Raw genomic sequence first — 19982 nt, 5'->3', positions numbered from 1 at the left:
AACCCGCGTCTCCCCACTTTTAATCTTGGAGTCAGAGAGGAGGAAGCACTATGAGGAGGTGCCAACTATGCAAAGGACTCAGTAGTTAGTCCTTTAGTAATTAGTCCTTTGCATGTTAGCACCTTAAAAAATAAAAACTAAGGATTTAACATCTGTGTTGCTCCGGTATACTACTTCTCTATATATAATTAGTCCTCTCCCGATGCACCAGATTGTTTAACACAGAAGCACGAGGAACAATTGACCGATCCCAAGCCTCGCCCCCTTTTACTATGTCACAATGAGGACTTCGGAGGACCTCGTTGATGACAGCGGACATTGTGAATGTGTCCTTCTGCATACTGAAGGCCTTTCTGACCTCTGTTTTTTGAATATATCAATATTACTTGACGCCCAGAAATCCAGCATACACTGTTGCACTCGGCTAAATGGGGGTGCTGCGTCCCCATGTTGAACACGCGTTGTTGCACACTTTCCTGCAAACTTGTCCGACTTAGCAACAGTAACTATGGGACTGACAATGGGAGGAGGGGCTTGGGATCGGTCAATTCCTTTCTAGGAGGAAGCACTCTATTAGCCTTCTTCACACCACTGCTGTGGTTGCTGTAGCACAGGGGTTCCCAATCTTTTCCACGACAAGGCCCCCCAAATACCACTAGGTTCTGGCCAAGGACCCCCTTGATGTGTTATTAAACCCATCGACAATACTACGGCAAATGTAAAAATACATTAAGCTAATCCTAATAATTTTTTTAGCCACAAGCACTTCGCGATGGAGCAGTGTGTAAAAATTGCATTTGGGGCTTTCTGCTAGAGAGCTATCACTTTACTATTACTCCCAGTCATTATCATGGAAAATATAATGTTCAGATATGCGACAAGTTATTATAATGGCATTGTATAACAACCCTCATAGTAATTATTATTAGTTATTATTAGTATATTATTTTTCAAATGTATTTATTTGTTTCTTTTATTTTTCCTTCCAACTTGCTGAGGCCCCCCTGGCACCCCCTCGCAGCCCCCACTTTGAAAACCACTGCTATAGCACACATAGATCTTTCTCTCTCTGTTTTTTTGGCCCTTAACAATCTTTCATCCAAGATCCATGGAGCAGGAAGCCAATTAACAATAGTAGCAATTGGATTGGCCTGTGGGAAAAATGACTGTGCATTGTTTATGTAGCTTACAATGCTTGTGTGTGGTGGGTTTATCTGCAAAACACATGCAGTGTGAATCCTGGAACACTCAACAGACACCTTCTTTATCTTCCCTCACTCTCCACCTCAAGCTGGTGTGTGCTGGCAGGCGCGTAGCAAGCGTGGGGGATGTGGGTGTTATAACGTACACACTTTTGCTGGAACCCGATTCTATCCCCCACACTTTTTGTCAGATTAAAATGAAAGTAAAATATGGAAATAAACGCTCCCGTAAAGAATTGGAACCGTATCTACCATAACACACAGAGAGAGAGACACAAATAGGTCTGTTGATTTGATTGAACGGTCATCCAGCCAATCACATCAAGTTAGCCAGTGAAGAACCAGAGCCGCTCTGATCAAATTCAAAGTGTGCGTCTTTCAAGGCTCTGCTGCTTGGGTCTGCATTATAACGTCTGCAGTGAGCAGATTTCAGGTAGAATTGAAATGATAATTGTTACCGCATTATGCTAATTTAGTAAACCAAAATTCACTGTCTGACTGACAGTTTTTGTCACAATGTATAAATGCAGGGAGTAAGTGAAAGCAGGGGTGCGCGCACCAAGGCACTTGTTGTTTCTGCAGAAAGACCAGGCTACTGTTCTCAGAGCATTATGCTTTCTCTGTCTATGATCTGCAGCTTTTCTCAAACTATGGTCCTCCTCAACAATTAACCTACTGGTCCACGTAGCCGCGAAATTAAGTTATGCCCGGTGCTTCACACGTCTGATCATTTGCAAGATTGAATTGTATGGGACCGCGGACTGAGAAAAAAATAAACTAGGCTAAAAGTTTCCCCAATCAGAAATACTCATTAATTTGGTGTGATCAACTATATAGACATAGCCCAGTCAGCACACATACGTCTCCAAGACGCTTGGAAAAGATCTGAACAGCTTAATTACATCGCGTTCCATTTAGAATGTCTTATTTGACTGTTAATTGCATTTCACTGTCAATGTGTGTCGTAGTGCTACATCTACTGGAGATCTTAATGTCTAAAATACGATCGCGTTCCATTTAGAACATCTTATTTTGATCTTACAAACGGCGGCGTCAAGACACATTTGAGTTATACATCTGAGAGTTAAGATTTCCAGCATGTAGAACTCAATAGAACGCTTATGGGCACTCATGCAATGTGTGCGTCCCTGCAGCAAGTGACACTGGAGGTAACGTGGGCTAGAAGCAACAATAGTTTAAAAAACAACGTGGCTTCCTCTAACTATCAATGGAAAAACCATAGAAACTGCTAATCATAATCTTTAAATTGACATTAATTAAGCTGGCTACAGTATGTAACACAATTTATTTATATTCCCTTTGCATATGTTTGGGTAGATTTCAAACGTTTTTGAATTTGAGCTTACAGTTCTGTCACTATTCTGTGTCCTTTACATTTATTTAATATAGTGATACCTCGAAATTAGGCTGCTGTCTGTTAGGCAATTTATTGTAGCCTGCTAACCCATATGCACAAAACATAATTTCTGAAATGATTTCTTGATTTATAACATGAGATATGTGTCCATGTAGGGTAGTGTCAAATAGTGAAGTGATAGCAGGTAGATCATGTAGGCCTACATGTCACATGAGCCACACATAGGCGCTGCTTCTTCTGTCCCTCCCAAACTGCATTAAAATGGTGTGTTTAGCAATCAGAATCTCAATTTTTTTTCGGGGGAGAAACTCCCGGACACCAATATAGTCCGCACCCCTCTCAGAAAATACTTGCAACATCCCTGTAGGGAGTTATTTATCATTTGGCCAGATTGTTTTATTTTCCTATCCCACAACCCCCACACTTTTAAAAAGCTTGATACGCCTCTGTGTGCTGGTGCATAATGGCTGCCGTGCATCACCCAGGTGGGTGCTACAACATTGGCGGTGGGTAGTGAGGTTCCTCTTTCACTGTAAAGTGCTTTGGGTGCCTTGAGAATCGTTATATAAAATGCAAATGTGGTGTTGTTGTTATCTGAAATAGTGATATTTGCAGTTGCTGGTTTACTTTTGGTATCAGTACTCAAGCTCCAATGGGAACACAGGATATTAGCCTTGTTAACACATTGCTCTTCCATCCCAGCTACACCATAATAGATTACTGGCATTGCTTATGCTTTTGGAAGCAGGTGTCTGTCTTGCTTAATGGTATGGTCGAGCCTGTGTTACAGAGCTGGTGAGATACCTGGATTATCTTCCCCCACAGGCAGCACTGAGCCCTGCTGGACACAGGGGTTCCAGGTTAATTTGTCAGGAGTGGGAGTGGTGGTGGGGTGGGGCTGCGGTGGATGTTGGGCAGGGGGGGGGGGGTGGGCATGGCTGGCCGTCACCTCCAGGAGAGATAGAGCTAAAATGGATCTAATCCGAATGGGTTTGTGCCAGTCTGGCCCAACAAGGAAAGGAGAGCAGAGCAGGCAAGATGCCCAGGAGAGAGGGTGGGATGGAGAGAGAGAGAGAAGAACAAGAAGGGGGTGGGGAGAGAAGCTGTGGAGAAGATCAGATCAGCTCTCTCTCCCTCTCTCTCTCTCTTTCTCCCTCCCCCCCACCCTCCTGCTCTTTGCAGACGGTGTGTTTTAGATAAAAACAGGCCTTGTGTGAAGATTAGCAGCTGGGGGGATTTGATTCCTAGATAGCTGCTAATTTTTGGCCAGCTGAGCCGACCGGACGGCCGGACAGACACCATCCTGATTCGATGGAGGTCTGCCAGCGGCCTGGCCTGGCCAGATCAGGAGCGGGGATACAGCAGAAATCTATTCAGTCACAGAGTATAATTCTACACACAAACAATTCTTGAATCATCACTTTGATGAAAAATTGATCCACTGTTTTTTATTATTATTATTATTATTATTATTATTATTATTTGTATATGAAAAAGTTTACTAAAAACAACAATAATATCTAAATCTTTGTGATGTGGACCATTTTAGCCTTATGGTGAACTTGGGGGTACCCAGAGGCACCAGCCAACTATTTGGATTAGACCTGATAGGACTATACAGTACTTCCCTGGATGGCTATCGCCATTGTTATATCCATAGCAAATCACGGTGTTAAAAACCCCATCTTAAGAAGGACACCATTCACCACGGGGCAGTGGTAGCTGGGCTAAAAAGTTGTAGGTTCAGTACCCGGCTTCCACCGTTGTGCCCTTGAGCAAGGCACTTAACCCCGAGTTGCTATATGTACATTGACATATGTAAGTCACTTTGGATAAAAGTGTCTGCTAAATGTGAATGTAGGCCTACCATTCTCTTCCTCTTAGGCAAGGATCACATTGGAAATAACGAAACAACAGTAAAGTGTAACGTAACACTCAGACCATAATAATTCAGAAGAAGTTCTATGTTGTTCCTTAGTTACATGAACGGTCTATGCTTGCCAACCATGTTCAACATTCATATTGTATAAGTATATAGTATAGATACTCTTTTGATCCCGTGAGGGAAATTTGGTATCTGCATTTATCCCAATCCGTGAATTAGTGAAACACACTCAGCACACAGTGAACACACAGTGAGGTGAAGCACACACTAATCTCGACGCAGTGAGCTGCCTGCTACAGCGGCGCTCGGGGAGCAGTGAGGGGTTAGGTGCCTTGCTCAAGGGCACTTCAGCCATTCCTACTGGTTGGGGTTCGAACCGGCAACCCTCCGGTTACAAGTCCGAAGCCCTAACCAGTAGGCCACGGCTGCCCCGTCGCTAGCGTAACGCTGCCGCTCCAACTGTTCAGCTGCCGAATCATAGCAAACAATAGGAAATCTGCCACTTAACCCGCTGTTCAATGTGATCAATGCCTTATATCAATCAACTCTACTACCTTGAACTCACAAAGCCAGAGGGTTAGTTTAGACTGTTTAAAATCAGCTAGTTCATCTTACACTTCACATTCACGCTTGAGCTCCCTATTCCCTGTCTGTGCCAGCGTAAGACAGGGCACAGGACTGGGCACAGTAGGAGGGCAATGCCCAGGCAAGACACAATGCCCAAGGCAAGCAGAAGAAGCAGCTACCAGGGCCAAACAGAGAGACGTTTATGCCCAAGAGGAGCAGAGACGGTGTCCAACAGTGATTGAGGAAATTAGTTGAGGGAAGCCGTAGCTGACACCAGAGGAGATCACCTGAGGTGCATTCAAATTTGGCCAACAGTGGCGAACGTTCATGGTGAACTTGTTTTCTTTGAACAGTTAAATTAGAACAATTTGGTGTTGACATTCCATTGTAAAGGTAATTGCATTGTTGCCTTCGTCAAACTCATGTCCAGTTCCACTGTATGTTCGCGGAGAACTACCTCTTCGGACTGTTTGTGTTTGTTCTCAAAACTCAAGGCTAACAGAAAACTGTTTGCAAACGTTCGCTTATGTTTGCGAATTTGAACGCACCTCTGAAGATGGATGCTGTACTCAGGAGTGATGGGGGACATAACTCAGTGCAGTTCTCTCTGCAGAGCTGTGGGTGGGGGTGGGTTAGCAGGCCCCGCAGGAGATTTAGATCACTCCTGGAAGGTGTGGCTCCTGGAGTGAGGTGGATTAATTGAGAGGAGGGAAGGGATGGGTTAATTCTGGTGATGGGGGTGGGGTTACCAGGAGGAGATGAAGACAGTACCTAAGGGAGAGTGATGCTGGTCAGAAGGACGGGAGGTGTGTGTGAGGGTTGGGGTGGGGGGATGTTGTGAGGAGAAGGGGCAGGTCGCGGTGATGACGGGCAATGATTAGCGTGCTGAATTGCTACTGCGTCTCTGTGCCCTCTGAAGATCCCCGCGGGTCCACATCATAAATTGGAGCTGTCATGAAGATTTTACAGGTCCGCCTGAAATGGAGAGGGAGAGAGAGAGAGAGAGAGAGAAAGAGGGTGACAGGCTCGAAACGCCCTTGAATAAAGAGCATCTGCGTTGGAGAGACAGGCAGGCACCATTGACCTGCCTCGAAGGTCTCTCTGGGAATCTTAAGTTGGAATCCTCACACAGCATTGTCAGAAGTATTTTATGTTGATTTTCTTGGTGAGTAATTGGGGCCCAAATTGAAATAATGGGCAAAGTGCAAAGTCAGACAATTAGCCAATGTCACTAAGTATATTCAAAACCTTTATAAAAAAATATATATTTTTCAAGTAAGAGTATTTGTAGGTAACCTTGTCCATGTTTTATATAGTCTGCAAGTACACCAAATTAAAATGTTTTTGTGTTTACCTGCAAACTTTTATTGAATCCAGTTCAAGTTCAAGTTCAGTCAGAGTTGAATCAGTCTGAGGTGTGGAGTGGTTTTGGAGTGGTGGTGGTGGGGAGGTTATGAGGGGAGGTATGTGCAGGTTGTTTATCTCAGTTTGAGGTTCACTAGGCTCCATCTCCAGCAGGTTGGGCAAGGCCGACTGCACTCAGAAGATGTGGAGAGTGACGGATAGAGAAAGAGAGAGAGATGGAGGGAGAGGGGAAGCGGATTGCAGGTGGAGGAGACTTAACACCGCAGTGTAGTTGTGGATGAGCGAGAAACGGCTGGAACAGCCACAAACTGTCTACTCCTCCAGACGCAAACTGTCCCAATCTTTCCTTACAGATACCCTCCCTACCACCTCCACCTCGACCCCCTCGATTTACTTTCCCCCTCCCCTCTCCAGCCAGGCTGGCTTGCTGGCTTATCTTTGTCAAACAAGAAACACTTTCTTAAACTCTGCCTCGGTGACGTGGTGTGTGAAGTGTCCAGCGCGTGAAGACACAGGTGGAGCGTTGAGATATAGAACTAGAGTCCTCTCCTGGGGCTGGCTCTCTGACACCCCCCACTTCCTGCCTGTTCAAACCCCGGTCTTCTGTATCTCACCTCGCCCAGCATGAGGTGGGTGTTGAGCTTACATTCGATAGGGCCTATGTAACACAATGTCAGAAAAAAACTGGAAATGGAAAGTGTCAAGGTAGACCCTCTTTCTGTCCCCTGGAGGCTTGTGTTTGTAAAGCCAGGAGGCTCGTCACTTGTCCTGGCCTCTGCGTAAGACTCCTTGGATCGACCCAACTGCTTTAGACTCCTTACGAGTGCACTGACAGTTGGGTTTGAGACGCACCCCCTGTGGCTGCCGTGGTCCACACACCTGCAGCTCAGCGGCCACCACTGGCCATTCATCAATGTCCTCTCTCTGCTCACCCTGTCTCTCCCTCTTTCTCTTCCTTTCCTCTCTGGTCCCCCTCTATTTCCATTTCCTCCCTGAATGTTCAATCTTTCCCTCTCTTGGCCCACATCTCTCTCTCTCTCTCTCTTTCTCTCTCCCTCCTCCCCCCCCCCCCCGCCTAAAGCCTGCTCTGAGCCTCTCAGGTTGTGTTCAGTTGTCGGGGGCTTGTTAGTGGCTGACAGAATGAGAGAAGTTCTGTTGTGAACAGGCCAGCTTTTAGCTCAAAGCTATGATTAATCTCTGTGGTTTGGGCTTCATCTGTATGGTTTTCATTCATGCACCTTTGAGAATGTTGTGTGTTATGGGATTGTTGTTGTGGTGATATTTTACCAGGAAACGTCATGGATTGTTTTTTTTGTTTGTTTGTTTTTTTGAGAAGGTACCTCTCCCTCAGGGACTTACTTTCCAGTGACTCATGTTGAAATTGTCCATGATTAATATAATCGTTGGTTCATTTTAAGTGTCTCTTGTAAATTGGAGGTGACCGGAAACCGGCCCACAGAAATTCAACTCCTTCCTTTTTTTACAGGGCAGTGAGAGGAAAAGAAATATTATTATTATACTCTGGCAATAATAATAATTATGACCGCCGCTAGCGAAGCGGTCATATAGGGATTGTCAAAGTTATTTTTTTTTTTCCCCCGTCATCTACTTCCTGAAATTTTGGTCAACGATACCCAGGGCACCGAAACACCGGGGCACATGAAATTTGGTGGGTATGTAGCCCCACTAGACTTTTACGGAAAAATTTCGTTTGGTCCCCAGGGGCCACTCCCCCTCCGCGCTGGGCCCCCCGAAACCCAAAAAATGCAGTTTTTCCTAAATAACTACCTGAACCGTGGCACCGAGGATGAAGAAATTTTTATGGTATGTTGGTCTCAAGGGCCCCCATCAACCTAGCCCATAATCACTCATTTGTGATTTGCACCCCCCCGGTAAAAATGAAATGCAATATCATTCTGCTTTAATCGCCCCTCTCTTCAGTAAAGACGTTCAGAACTGCACCAAATTGTATGTGTATAATTAACCTGACATTCTCTGGGGGTATGCCAAGTTTCGTAGAATTTCATCCATGGGGGGGTCTAAAAAATTAAGTTATGTGTACATTTAGTGACTGTACACTCATTGGCCTGTAGATGGTGGTGCACACATATACACATGCACACACACACACAGGCACCCACATACTATCGGTATTAGAACGGCCGATACATAATTACAAATTCAGTAGGATTAAAAGAAAGCCAAAATAAATATTCATCATCATCATCATGGCTGCATTTCCAGTATTGGCGATAAGTAGTCGTTTGTCCACTAGATGGCGCATCGTTGCAGTGAGACGTAATTTTGTTGGAAGTTAATCTAAAGTGGGTTGGAAAGACACTTCGCTTCCTACAAGGACAAGACTGTAGGCTACAGTAGTTTACCGCAGAGAACGTCTAAGGGTAGGATGATTTCTGCATGACATGTAATTCCCATTTCCTCTTGAAGCCGAAATAAATCTGAGAATGTTTATCGGACATGCTTGTTTTTTACTGCAGGTAGGCTACGTTAATATAATGTTACCGTTAGCATGGTTGAGTGATGGAGGCCAATTTGATTATTGATGTATTTGTAGAAAACCATAAATGCGTTTATAGGCTACCAAGCAAATCGATAACAGCACTAATTGTATCTTTCGACTGTCATCTCATTTGCTTATGACCATAACCTAGGCTACTAACAGGAGCTAAGTGAGTTAGCCACAACACGTTCGCTACGTGATGGTTTTTTAATGGAAAATATATAGGCTACCTGAAAGATAACCTGTCTATGATGCATCCTAAACACCGGGCTGGGAATTTTCTGCTCAAGGTCTCAAAAAGCATCTGAGTCAACGTTCATTCCCAAACACCCATATAGGCTACTTGAATCCTCTATTTTCAAAGGTGATTCAAGTAAGGAAGAGCATGGCTCAAAGTAAAGTAACTGAAACTACATAAATTCGTCAAAGTGAATAATTTGTGTCAATGTAGATTTATTAAACGCACCCGTGATGATCTACATCTCCATTTAAACCAGATGTTTTAGAGCGCACGTTGAGATGTATTCAGGGCAGGGCTGTACCTACACATATTTGTTGCATGTGCTACACAAATCATTCTCTGCAATGGATGATTTAGTACCAACGTTACACCGGTCAGATACACTTTTGCCTATGGCTATTCCGTGAGACTGAGGCGCTTTTTGTTTGTTCGAAGTGCGTGTTTAGGGTGTGAGAGGGGAGTCGATGTGCTTTGATTCCAGCTTGGTAGTTGTAGTCTATGCGATTAAAAAACACGTGTGTGTGTGAAGTATCCAAACAATGATAACGCTTTCATTATGGCTGCTTTAGCCACAGACCTTGAGCTACTGTACAGTGGGTTGGGTTCCATTTAGAAGTGTCCACTTCATTCGCCCTTTCCGTGATTCACACAGCTACGTGAAATGTATTACTACTGATATGCAACTATTAACTTTTCGCCAAGAGGTGGCAGCTTAAGGGCTTCTACATACTCAGACATACATTACAGCTTGATACTGTAAGGTGTAAGCCATTGGTTCCAAAGGAGATTTTATTTGGGTCGCCAGCATAGCCTAGTGACAATTTGTGTTGTGTAATAGGCCTAGCATAGGGCCTACCTTATATAGCTTATAGTTTGTTAACAGTCACGGTTTTGTCATAACTCCCTCTATGCATTTTTGCATTTAGAATAGCTCTAAAACCGGGGGGCGAACACGTCGCAGGGGGGATATCTCAATCGCAAAATTAAACAATATTTCTATCGGGCGCCTACCATGGACTAGGCTGGGTGAAAATCAAAAGATTGCGTCAAAAGATTGAGCTTAACCATGGACCTCATAGTTGCAAAATGCAAGGGAACATGAATCAGCATATTATTTGCACAAACAATAACGGACAGTAGCTCTTCAACTTTGCCCGTTAAAATGTGTATGAACAGTCTCGCAACGCATTTCATGAAGGCCCTTTTGGACATGTCAGTTATTTGCACCACTGGGTAAAACGGCATTTTGTTTTAGACTACTGGTATTTAATTTGTGCATTGACCATAAAGCTGAATATCATTTGAACTAGATGACTAAACTTATGCATATGTAGAAGAAGAAACATTCACAAAAATCCATGACATGACCTCTCTTCTTGATATCTGTTGAAAACTGCATGGAACTGACAGGGATTGTTTTGTTTAATAATAAATAAATAAATACATTATGCTGCTACCTTCTGCTTTTCCCAAATACAATGTAGCCTACAGGTGTACCTTTCATCAGTCCAGTTGCAATGGATGGACTGTGATGAACTGCCCTACTTGTGATTGTTTAGAGATTTTAACAATGCTACAATTTTTTTGGCCCAGAAACAAATCTATTCACCTTTGCAGCGCCAGTAGGCTACTTTGTGTGCGGAATGTGTGCAAACACACATTCCAAACAAGCATACACAAAAGTTTCAAGAGTGGGGGATGGAGTAGAAGATGGAGACAAATTCATTAATATGCTTTATTTTCGCGGAATGGATGTACAGGACTGAGCGGCGGTCATATTTTGTACCGCTATGCGGTACATCTAGTAATAACATTCTCTTTCTCTTCTCTCTTTTTAGGTGTCAACATCAAAGCAATGACCGAAGGTATGTAGGGTACTTACACTTCTGTATTTTTGGCAAAGCTGTTGTTTAACTCTGCAGCAGCTTGGTTTGAATGCACATACCTCCATCTTCTATTAATGCTTGCAAAATTCAGTTGTTTGTGTATATAAAATAAAGTCTGGTTGTTAAATTGAAGGATTTTTGTGGCAGACAGTTACACACACTAGTCTGAGACACTACCGCCAAACACTCCTAGGGCGTGAACACAGATTATTGTTGGTTATTGTTATATCTGTGTTTGTTTTTTGTTGTTTTTCTTTTTATTGACTCATCCTCTACCTCTATCCAAACTTTACGTACATTTTTGTGGGGCCAATGAATAAATCTAACCTGTTATCTGCCCAGCACATAGCTCAGTATGGATATGATGATCTGTTGCTGGGATTGATGGGTGCTCTATACGCAGTCCTGAATGTGTGTGTGTGTGTGTGTGTGTGTGTGTGTGTGAGTGTGTGTGTGTGTGTGAGTGTGTGTGTGTGTGAGTGAGTGTGCCTCTCCCTCACAGCATCTTTCCACACACCCCCTCCACACATCTTTCCTGCGCGACTCATAGAACACAGATATGGGCGGCGGGTGACATTTCTCAGACCTCCCTGCTAATTGCTGCCACCATTATCTGGAAGTGTAGCCAGAATCTGACTGCTCCCCCCCTCCCCTCCCCAAATCACCCTTCCCCTCCTCCTCCTCCTCCTCCTCCTCCTTGTCAGGGTTGGCACAATAGGGGTGGTGGAGTGGAGTCAGGCCGCGGAGCTGATAACATTGTTGGCAAAGACGCTTGTGGGTCTCAGTAGAGAGAGACAAAATGAGAAGAGAGGGGTGGAGAGAATAGGAGAGGAGAGAGAAGGAGGAAGGAGAGGAGTGAAGAGAAGAGAGGAGAGGGAAAGAGGAAAGAGAGGAGTGGAGAGAAGAGAGGAGAGAGAAGGAGGAAAGAGAGGAGTGGAGAGAAGAGAGGAGAGGGAAAGAGGAAAGAGAGGAGTGGAGAGAAGAGAGGAGGAGAGAGAAGAGGGGAGTGGAGTGACGAGAGGAGAGGGAAGGAGAGGAATGGAGAGAAGAGGAAAGAGAAGGAGGAAGGAGAGGAGTGGCGAGAAGAGAGGACAGAGGCGATTACTGAGACTCACAGTAGAGACATGTGTCACAGTCACATAGGGCTTTAACATGACAGAGAGATGGAGAGAGACAGAGAGCGACAGAAAGATATACAGACAGAGAGAGACCCGACCCCAAAATTTCACTCCAGCTCTCTCTGATTAGCCGATGATGAAGTTGTCACATTTTGTTCAGTGGTGTGTTGGTCATGCCTTGATGGGCTTTCTATTCAGAGCTGTTGCTCCATTATCACAGTGAGTGAATTGTGATGTGTTGTGATGGGAACATCCTCCAAGAAATCACTGACTGCTAGCCAGCAATATCACCCAAGTACAGTAGTCTTCTTGTGTCTAACAGAGACAGCAGTTATTATTGGCTATTCTGTGTAAATCTTCATTACATTGTAATGCAGCATTTGGGACACACATTTCGACATCTGTCTAAGACATTTCTTTCAGCTAGGAAAACAAACTGTAACTGCAGAATATTTCTGTGCATGGGAGCGAGTGTTTCTGTGTGTGTGGGTGTGTGTGTGTGTGTTTCCATAGTAGTGTGTATGCCATATTGTGTATGCCTTACAGCTGCCTTACAGCTGCAATGTGTAGAGGGTCTTTTGTGTGTGGGTGTGGGTGTGTGTGTGTGTGTGTGTGGGCGAGACGGATTTAACGTTTCCCCTTCACAGCTCTGCTCACGCATGACGGAGACAGAAACCCTGTAGCAGAGAAATCCACCCGGAACTGTGTGTAATCTTCACACACAAACACACTCAGACACAGACTCACACACACACACACACACACACGTACGCGCACACACACACACACACACACACACACACACACACACACACACACACACACACACATACTGTACGCACGCGCACACACACACACACACACACACACACACACACACACACACACACACACACACATACTGTACGCGCACTCACACACACACACACACACACACACACATACAAAAATACTACCTCACAACACACATCCCTCACATTACATAAATGACTTCAACCCCACCTCACACTCACATATACATACACATACACACACACACACACACACACACACACACACACACACACACAGACAGATCTACACGTCAGCTATTGGTCAGCCATCACTTATCCCAGCAGGGATGAAGAAGATCCATTTGTCTGTTTAACTGTAGATCAGGGTGGGTGACAGGGAGAGAGTTATCTCTCTAGAGAACAGTGAGAGCTCAGTTGAGAGCTTCTTAACTTGTTGCAATTGATGTGTGTTTGTGTGTGTGTGTGTTTGAGCAGACAGTGTGAGTGTTTGTCTTAAATGAACATATGTGTGCAGGTGTACCCTAACCTGACTCAGCATTTGCTCGGCAATCTGGGAACGTTCCATTGGAGAACTTTTGGGAAGGGGCGAAAATACTGGTTAGCTGATTGGATAAACCATCTGATTATCACTGTTGGTGATAGACGGGCCAAATCAACCAATCAGATCAACAAAGTGTTCTTCTAATGCCATTGTTTAACATACAATTAAGTTAGGTAACGTAGCTAATGTTAACATTTTTTTAAACTTACCATTTGTATGTGACATGAACCTCATCAACGACACTCCCCACCAAGTTTTAACGGTACACTTCTGAAAAAAGAATATTCCTCCATTTCTCGTTAAGTAACCAAGATCCAGGGCTACCAAACACCAACTGGAATCGTCCATGGAGGATGTCTGTGTCGTTCATTCCTCCCAGCTGCATGGCAGAGACTCCTAGCTTCCCAGCTTACCCAGGAATACTCCCTAATTCGGATAAAACTTGCGCGATAGCAACGCTCATCTCATCCATGGAAGCCACCATGTTGTTTAGACTGAACAGTCGATTCAAACCCGCTTCAAAACCAACGCTGATTGGCCAGTTTGTTTGGCGAACGGCTCCAAATTTTCTCTATCACAAGATACCAGACAGATCTGCGAGTGAACAAATGGAGGATCAAAAATAGAGAAATCAGGATGGTCTCACCACGCTAGGTGTACCCCTGCAGTTGTGACTGTTCTCTTATGCATGTGTGTATTGTGTGTGTGTCTGGATCATTCAAGCTCACATTACAGACTGTCTCCACACACATTAACCCTTGTAAAACAGAGCTGATTGCCTTATGGAGAACAGTGCTGTTTGGTCATCCATGGCCTCTGTAGACACAATGACCCACCCACCCATGCCTGGCTAATAGGGTCCTTGAAGTGAAGGTTTTTTTTCTGGAAAAGACTGAGATTAAGAAAGACAGTGAGAAGGGGAGAAGAGAGGGGGAGGAGATAAAGAGGGAAAGATGGAAAGAGAGAAAAAATGAAGGACCAAGAGAGAGAGAGAGAGAGAGAGGAAGCAGGACACAGACAGAAGAGAGAAGGCTTATATTAGCTTCATAAATTGAGGCTATATAATCATCTGACTTTGCTCTGAGAATCCCGCATAATTCAGCAGAGGGAGAGTGAGAGAGAGATGAGAAGAGGGAGAGGGAGGGAGAGAGAGAGATGAGATTAGAGAGAGAGAGAAATGAGAAGAGAGGGAGAGAGAAGGAGATGCTATACTGTCTGCAGGCTCTCTTCTCAGGCTCTGGCTGTACCCCATGGTGCTGGTAGTCGCATCCTGCAGACAGAGGAGCCATGTTGCTGAGTAATGGGCAGATCATAGCAGCAGGTGCCCTCCCCATAACTGCCCATCATGTGCAGGACTAGCAGGGGGCAGACATGGGCACCACAGGACCGACATAGGCACCACAGGACAAAAAAGGAGGGATTCTGTCCATAACACCGGAACACACAGATATAAATCTATATGCACACACTCATACACGCATATTGAAACACATGCACACAGAGAGAGAGAGAGGGACTCAAATACACACACACACACACACACACACACACACACACACACACACACACACACACACACACACTGAGAGCTGTCTGTGGTGAAGAGAACAAGACACACAGAAACACAAATGCCCACCAGTAGAGCCACTGCACATAGATGCAGATTACTCACACCACTAACTGTAAAGGCTATCAGTTGTTTCTCTTAGTTATGATGCTACCACACCTTGCACCAAAATGTCTATCCAAACACATACCTGAGTTAGTGAAAGTAAAAGCAGAGCATTCAGTAACATGTTAATTTAAGGCTTGCCATGATAGCTGATTGAAATTCACTGACGGTTCTTAAACTCCTTAAACTCCGTACTCCTGATCAGCGTCTCATGGGTGACACACATCCTCCTAACTGGTGACCTCGTCTGACACCTAGTGCTGAAACGTCTCAGCCTGTCCACTTCTCTGCAGACAGCGGCGAGACACTTAATAAAAAAAAGTCACTCTCTCTCTCTCGTTTCAAAACCAACCGTTGGGCAATTAACAGCGTTTTAGAGGAAACCGGGAGTGCCGCTCCCTGTCATTTTCGTCGCGACCTTAAGGTCTCGTTCCGGGAGGGCAGCCAGCGACGTGCCCCGTAATGAGTGGGGTTATGCTGCCGTTAGCGTCGAGGTGAGCTAGCCGTGGGCTTTGGCAACAGCCATGTGCCACCCGCCGTGTCGAGTGCCTGTCTCTGTCTGATGCCAGTGCGGTGAGGGTGGGGTTGGCACTGACCCCTGTCCCTGGGAGAGGGAGTTGTATCTGGCCTTTGGCCTCACTGTCTGGCTCTGAAAGCATCCTTCTGTCTTGTTCTCCTCCACTTCTGTCCACTGTCTGTTTATTTGTTTGTTTGTTTGTTTGTGGCAGTGTGGGGTGACACATGCAAATTCAGCCGACATGATCTGCAGGTGGATAAATGTTTGCGGAGATACAGACAGAGAGAGAGAGAGAGAGGGAGAGAGAGAAAGAGATGAGAATAGATACAGGAAGATGAAGAACAGTGATGCCAGCAGGGTCTGAGAGAAAAAGAAAGAAAGAAAGACTGGGCAAGAAAATCGGGTACACACCTGTATACACACATATACATATACGTGTGTGTATGTGTGTGTCTGTGAGTGTGTGTGAATCTCAATTCATGGGAGGAAGAGAGAAAAAATAGAGAGAGAGAGAGGAAAACGGCAGTGAACAGAGGCATTACCGGCCAATCAGGGAACACTAGACATAATGTGTGTGTGTGTGTGTGTGTGTGTGTACTGTATGTGTGTGTTTCTGTGTGTCTGTCTCTGTCCACAATGCAATCATAAGTGTCTTCATGTCCATTTTTTTAATGGAAACTGGAGCCCTGTTAGACGTCCTCATCCTCATCCAAAGCTATCTTCCCCTACTCAGTACTCAGCGCCCTGTGGCATTTTAGTAGAGGCCAAATCAATTCTGGATCATTATCCATAGGGAGGCATTTGGTGACAAATAACAAGAAAAGGTCTATTTTGCACTAGCAGATGTGAGTCATTGACCATGTCAGAGCCACCAAGCTCAAAAGCCTTTATAGTACACCTCTGTTTTTTACCAGGAAATAATTATATCAGCATATGTTTTCATTCCAGTTCAAACTTTTGAAAAACAGCATTGCAGTTTTGTCTTCTTGTTTCTGGGTTGTGTTGCACATACAACAAAAACGTCAGGGTTGAAGAAAGCCTAATTGGGATGTGAATGTTGACATGATGACATATCTGCGCCAAATCGGTGATGACTGGTGTTTTCCGTCATGAAACAGCCTCGTGTTGTTTCCTGACTCATCGTCAGGATGGAAAGTTCTGTCTTTGAGCTGAGGAGACTGATTCATAGTTTGAATTGCAGGGGGTACTGGGGGGTACTATACCCCCCAATGAAGACCCAGTACCATCCAAAGAGACAGGAATATCAGTTTTGGGGGGTCAGATATTTTTTCTGATATTGTGAAAAAATATCATTACAGTTCGTACAATACAAGTCAACTGCTAGTCCTATTTTCACTGTAGGAACATTTTAATGTAAAGCCATTTGACACCCCTATTATGGACCGTACCATTTTTAACCACCGTGGCGCTAGAAGCAACGGAGATAGAGAACGAACGACTTCAACTTCTCAAGCAAATGTCAACATTGAATGACTAAACGCTACGTAGATTCCTCCAGTAGGCTAAATTCGGTTTGCTGCTGACGTGCATGTGTAAATGTACAGTAAGTTGCTAGCAGACGTCTAGCTTGTTGAAAATGTGCTATTTTACAGCCTTCACGTTTTTTGATCTTTCATAACTCATGTCAAGTCTTACCTGCTACTTACCCACTGAGGCTAGTAAAGTTAGTTACCAAGGTTAGTTAGCAAGATAATTCTCTATTTAAATAATTTATTATTATTATTATTTTACATTGTGGTGAGGTAAAATCGATTGTCATTTCCAAGGAAATTAACTCCAGTCCATAGCCTAGGTGTCCATTCTAATTTTATCTTGAATAAATTATTGTGCCCTTTTGAAATTAGTTTGGCACAGATCCTGTGTTGTTTTTATATTATGCACAAGAAGGTCTGATGTAGCTAAGCCTATATAACATCAGTGAAACCTGTGGAAACATAAAAAGAGCCAAGTAGCCTAGGCTAAATAGTACATGCATTGAATTTGTTTTTAGCCTAATTGTTTAGTAGGCCTATTGTTTTTAGATTCTATTATTTCATATTTTTAGTTCAATAAATGTAGTTTCATCTGACCCTGATACTAGGCTATCTTAATGAAACTAGGATTTTATTTTATTCACAGAGACACTATGAAGAAAAGGAAAAGTGTATGTGTGCATGTGTATGTGACTCATTTGTAGGATACTGTAGCGTTAATGATACCCAGCTTGTTCTGGTTATCAGATTCTTGTAGGTTACCGCTCTGTAGTTCTTCTGTTGTAGTATGTTTTTTCATAGTATGCTCCTTAACCACATTAAATATTGCTCAGGTTTCACATATCTCTAAGCAATTGTGTTGATTTGACACTGACTTCCATAGACTATAATAAAAAAATGGTTTCTGTTTATACAGTATATGAGAGGGTTGGGTCTTACCTCCAGGTCTTATGAAATCTAAAAATAAACCAAATCAATATTTCATGAAATAGGCAATAGGCTTCTTGTAAAGGTATTACTTTTACTATTAGAATTGTATTTCAGTGCACTTTACTTCTAACTTTTGAGAGCTGATCAAAACGGTTCTCTTTTGGATATATAATCATAGTTCAAATTACAGGGGGTACTGGGGGGTACTATACCCCCCAATAAAGACCCAGTACCCCCCAAAGAGACAGAAATATCAGTTTTGGGGGGGTCAGGTAATTTTTCTGATATTGTGAAAAAATATCATTACAGTTGGCTACAATACAAGTTAACTCCTATTTTCACTAGGAAAAGTTTAATGTAAAGCTATTTCAGACACCCCTATTATGGACCGTACCATTTTTAACCACCGTGGCGCTAGAAGCAACGGAGATACTGTAGAGAACGACTTCAACTTCTCAAGCAAGTGTCAACGACGTTGAATGACAAAACGCTAGATTCCTCCAGTAGCCTAAATTCGGTTTGCTGCTGACGTGCATGGGTAAATGTAAGTTGCTAGCAGACGTCTAACTTGTTGAATATGTGCTATTTTACAACCTTCATGTATTAACGTGTTTTGTTCTTTCATAGCTCATGTCACGTCTTCATACATTTAATTACCGGCTACTTACCTGCTACTTACTTACCCACTGAGGCTAGTAAAGTGGACCTGGTTAGTTACCAAGGTTAGTTAGCAAGATAATTCTCTATTTAAATCATGTATTATTATTTTACATTGTGGTGAGGTAAAATCGATTGTCATTTCCAAGGAGATGAACTCCAGTCCATAGCCTAGGTGTCCATTGATTCTCATTTTATCTTGAATTGAATTGAATTGATTGTGTCCTTTTGAAATTAGTTTGGCACAGATCCTGTGTTGTTTTTATTATGCACAAGAGGGTCTGATGTAGCTAAGCCTACATAACATTAGTGAAACCTGTGGAAACATAAAGAGCCAAGTAGCCTAGGCTAAATAGTACATGCTAGTATTTGAATTTGTTTTTAATTGGTTAGTAGGTCTATTGTTTTTACATTCTGGTTATCGGATTCTTGTAGGTTACCGCTCTGTAGTTCTTATGTGGTAGTATGTTTTTTCATAGTAGGCTATATGCTCCTTAATCACATTAAAGATTGCTTAGGTTTCACATATCTCTAGGCAATTGTGTTGATTTGACACTGACTACCATAGACTATAATGGAAAATTGGTTTCAGTAGGCTAGGCTATATTAGAGGGTTGGATCTTACCTCCAGGTCATGAAATCTAAAAATAAACCAAATCAATATGTCATGAAATAAGCAATAGGCTTCTTGTAAAGGTATTACTTTTACTAGTAATTAGAATGGTATTTCAGTGCACTTAACTTCTAACTTTTGAGAGTTGATCAAAACAGTTCTCTTTTGGCTAATAACAATGAGATATTCTGTAGCCAACTGATTATCAGTTTGTCGCATGTTTACACCTTGTATGTGTGTTGCACAACACATGTTGCACTTGGCGATCACGATGGGGATTGATATGGTAGTGGACCATGATGGTCATAGAAAAAGTGAAGGAGCAGTACCCCCCAATTATGGTGGGGTAATTCACACTCTGGACTGATTGTGTCCAGATGGCTGCGGCCGGTCAGTCTGACCGGTCCTTGTCTGATAGCCTCTGTGTTGAGAGTGGCCGCCTTAGATGGCAGGTACCTCTCCCGCTCCCATGCCTCAGACATGTGGGTGGCGGGCTCTGAAGAGCGACGTTTTATTCCGTCTGTCGCTGTTTTCGACAGACGGCCTTTTGAGGAAGTTAAGTGGTTGAGGCATAGCCGTTAACATAATCTCTGGCGAACAAA

General features: G+C 43.6%; 1 protein-coding gene across 2 annotated transcripts in view; it reads left to right on the top strand.

Moving 5' to 3' along the window:
• LOC143142448 (double-stranded RNA-specific editase 1-like) overlaps nucleotides 1-19982 on the top strand; it is an 82559-nt gene that overhangs the window by 41903 nt on the left and 20674 nt on the right. For both annotated transcript variants that reach the window (XM_076303334.1, XM_076303333.1), the window contains exon 3: nucleotides 10998-11024. In XM_076303334.1, the coding sequence (XP_076159449.1) occupies nucleotides 11015-11024 (10 nt within the window). In that variant the 5' untranslated portion in view covers nucleotides 10998-11014. The remainder of the gene's footprint in view (nucleotides 1-10997; nucleotides 11025-19982) is intronic.

Source organism: Alosa pseudoharengus, unplaced genomic scaffold (genome assembly GCF_046254945.1).
Source record: "Alosa pseudoharengus isolate Yale_2024_CS ecotype anadromous, Long Island Sound unplaced genomic scaffold, YU_APseudo_1.1 YU_APseudo_1.1_scf_24, whole genome shotgun sequence".
Lineage (NCBI taxonomy): Eukaryota > Metazoa > Chordata > Actinopteri > Clupeiformes > Clupeidae > Alosa > Alosa pseudoharengus.
Note: the sequence above shows the minus strand (reverse complement) of the source record. Positions and strands in the feature narration are given on the sequence as shown.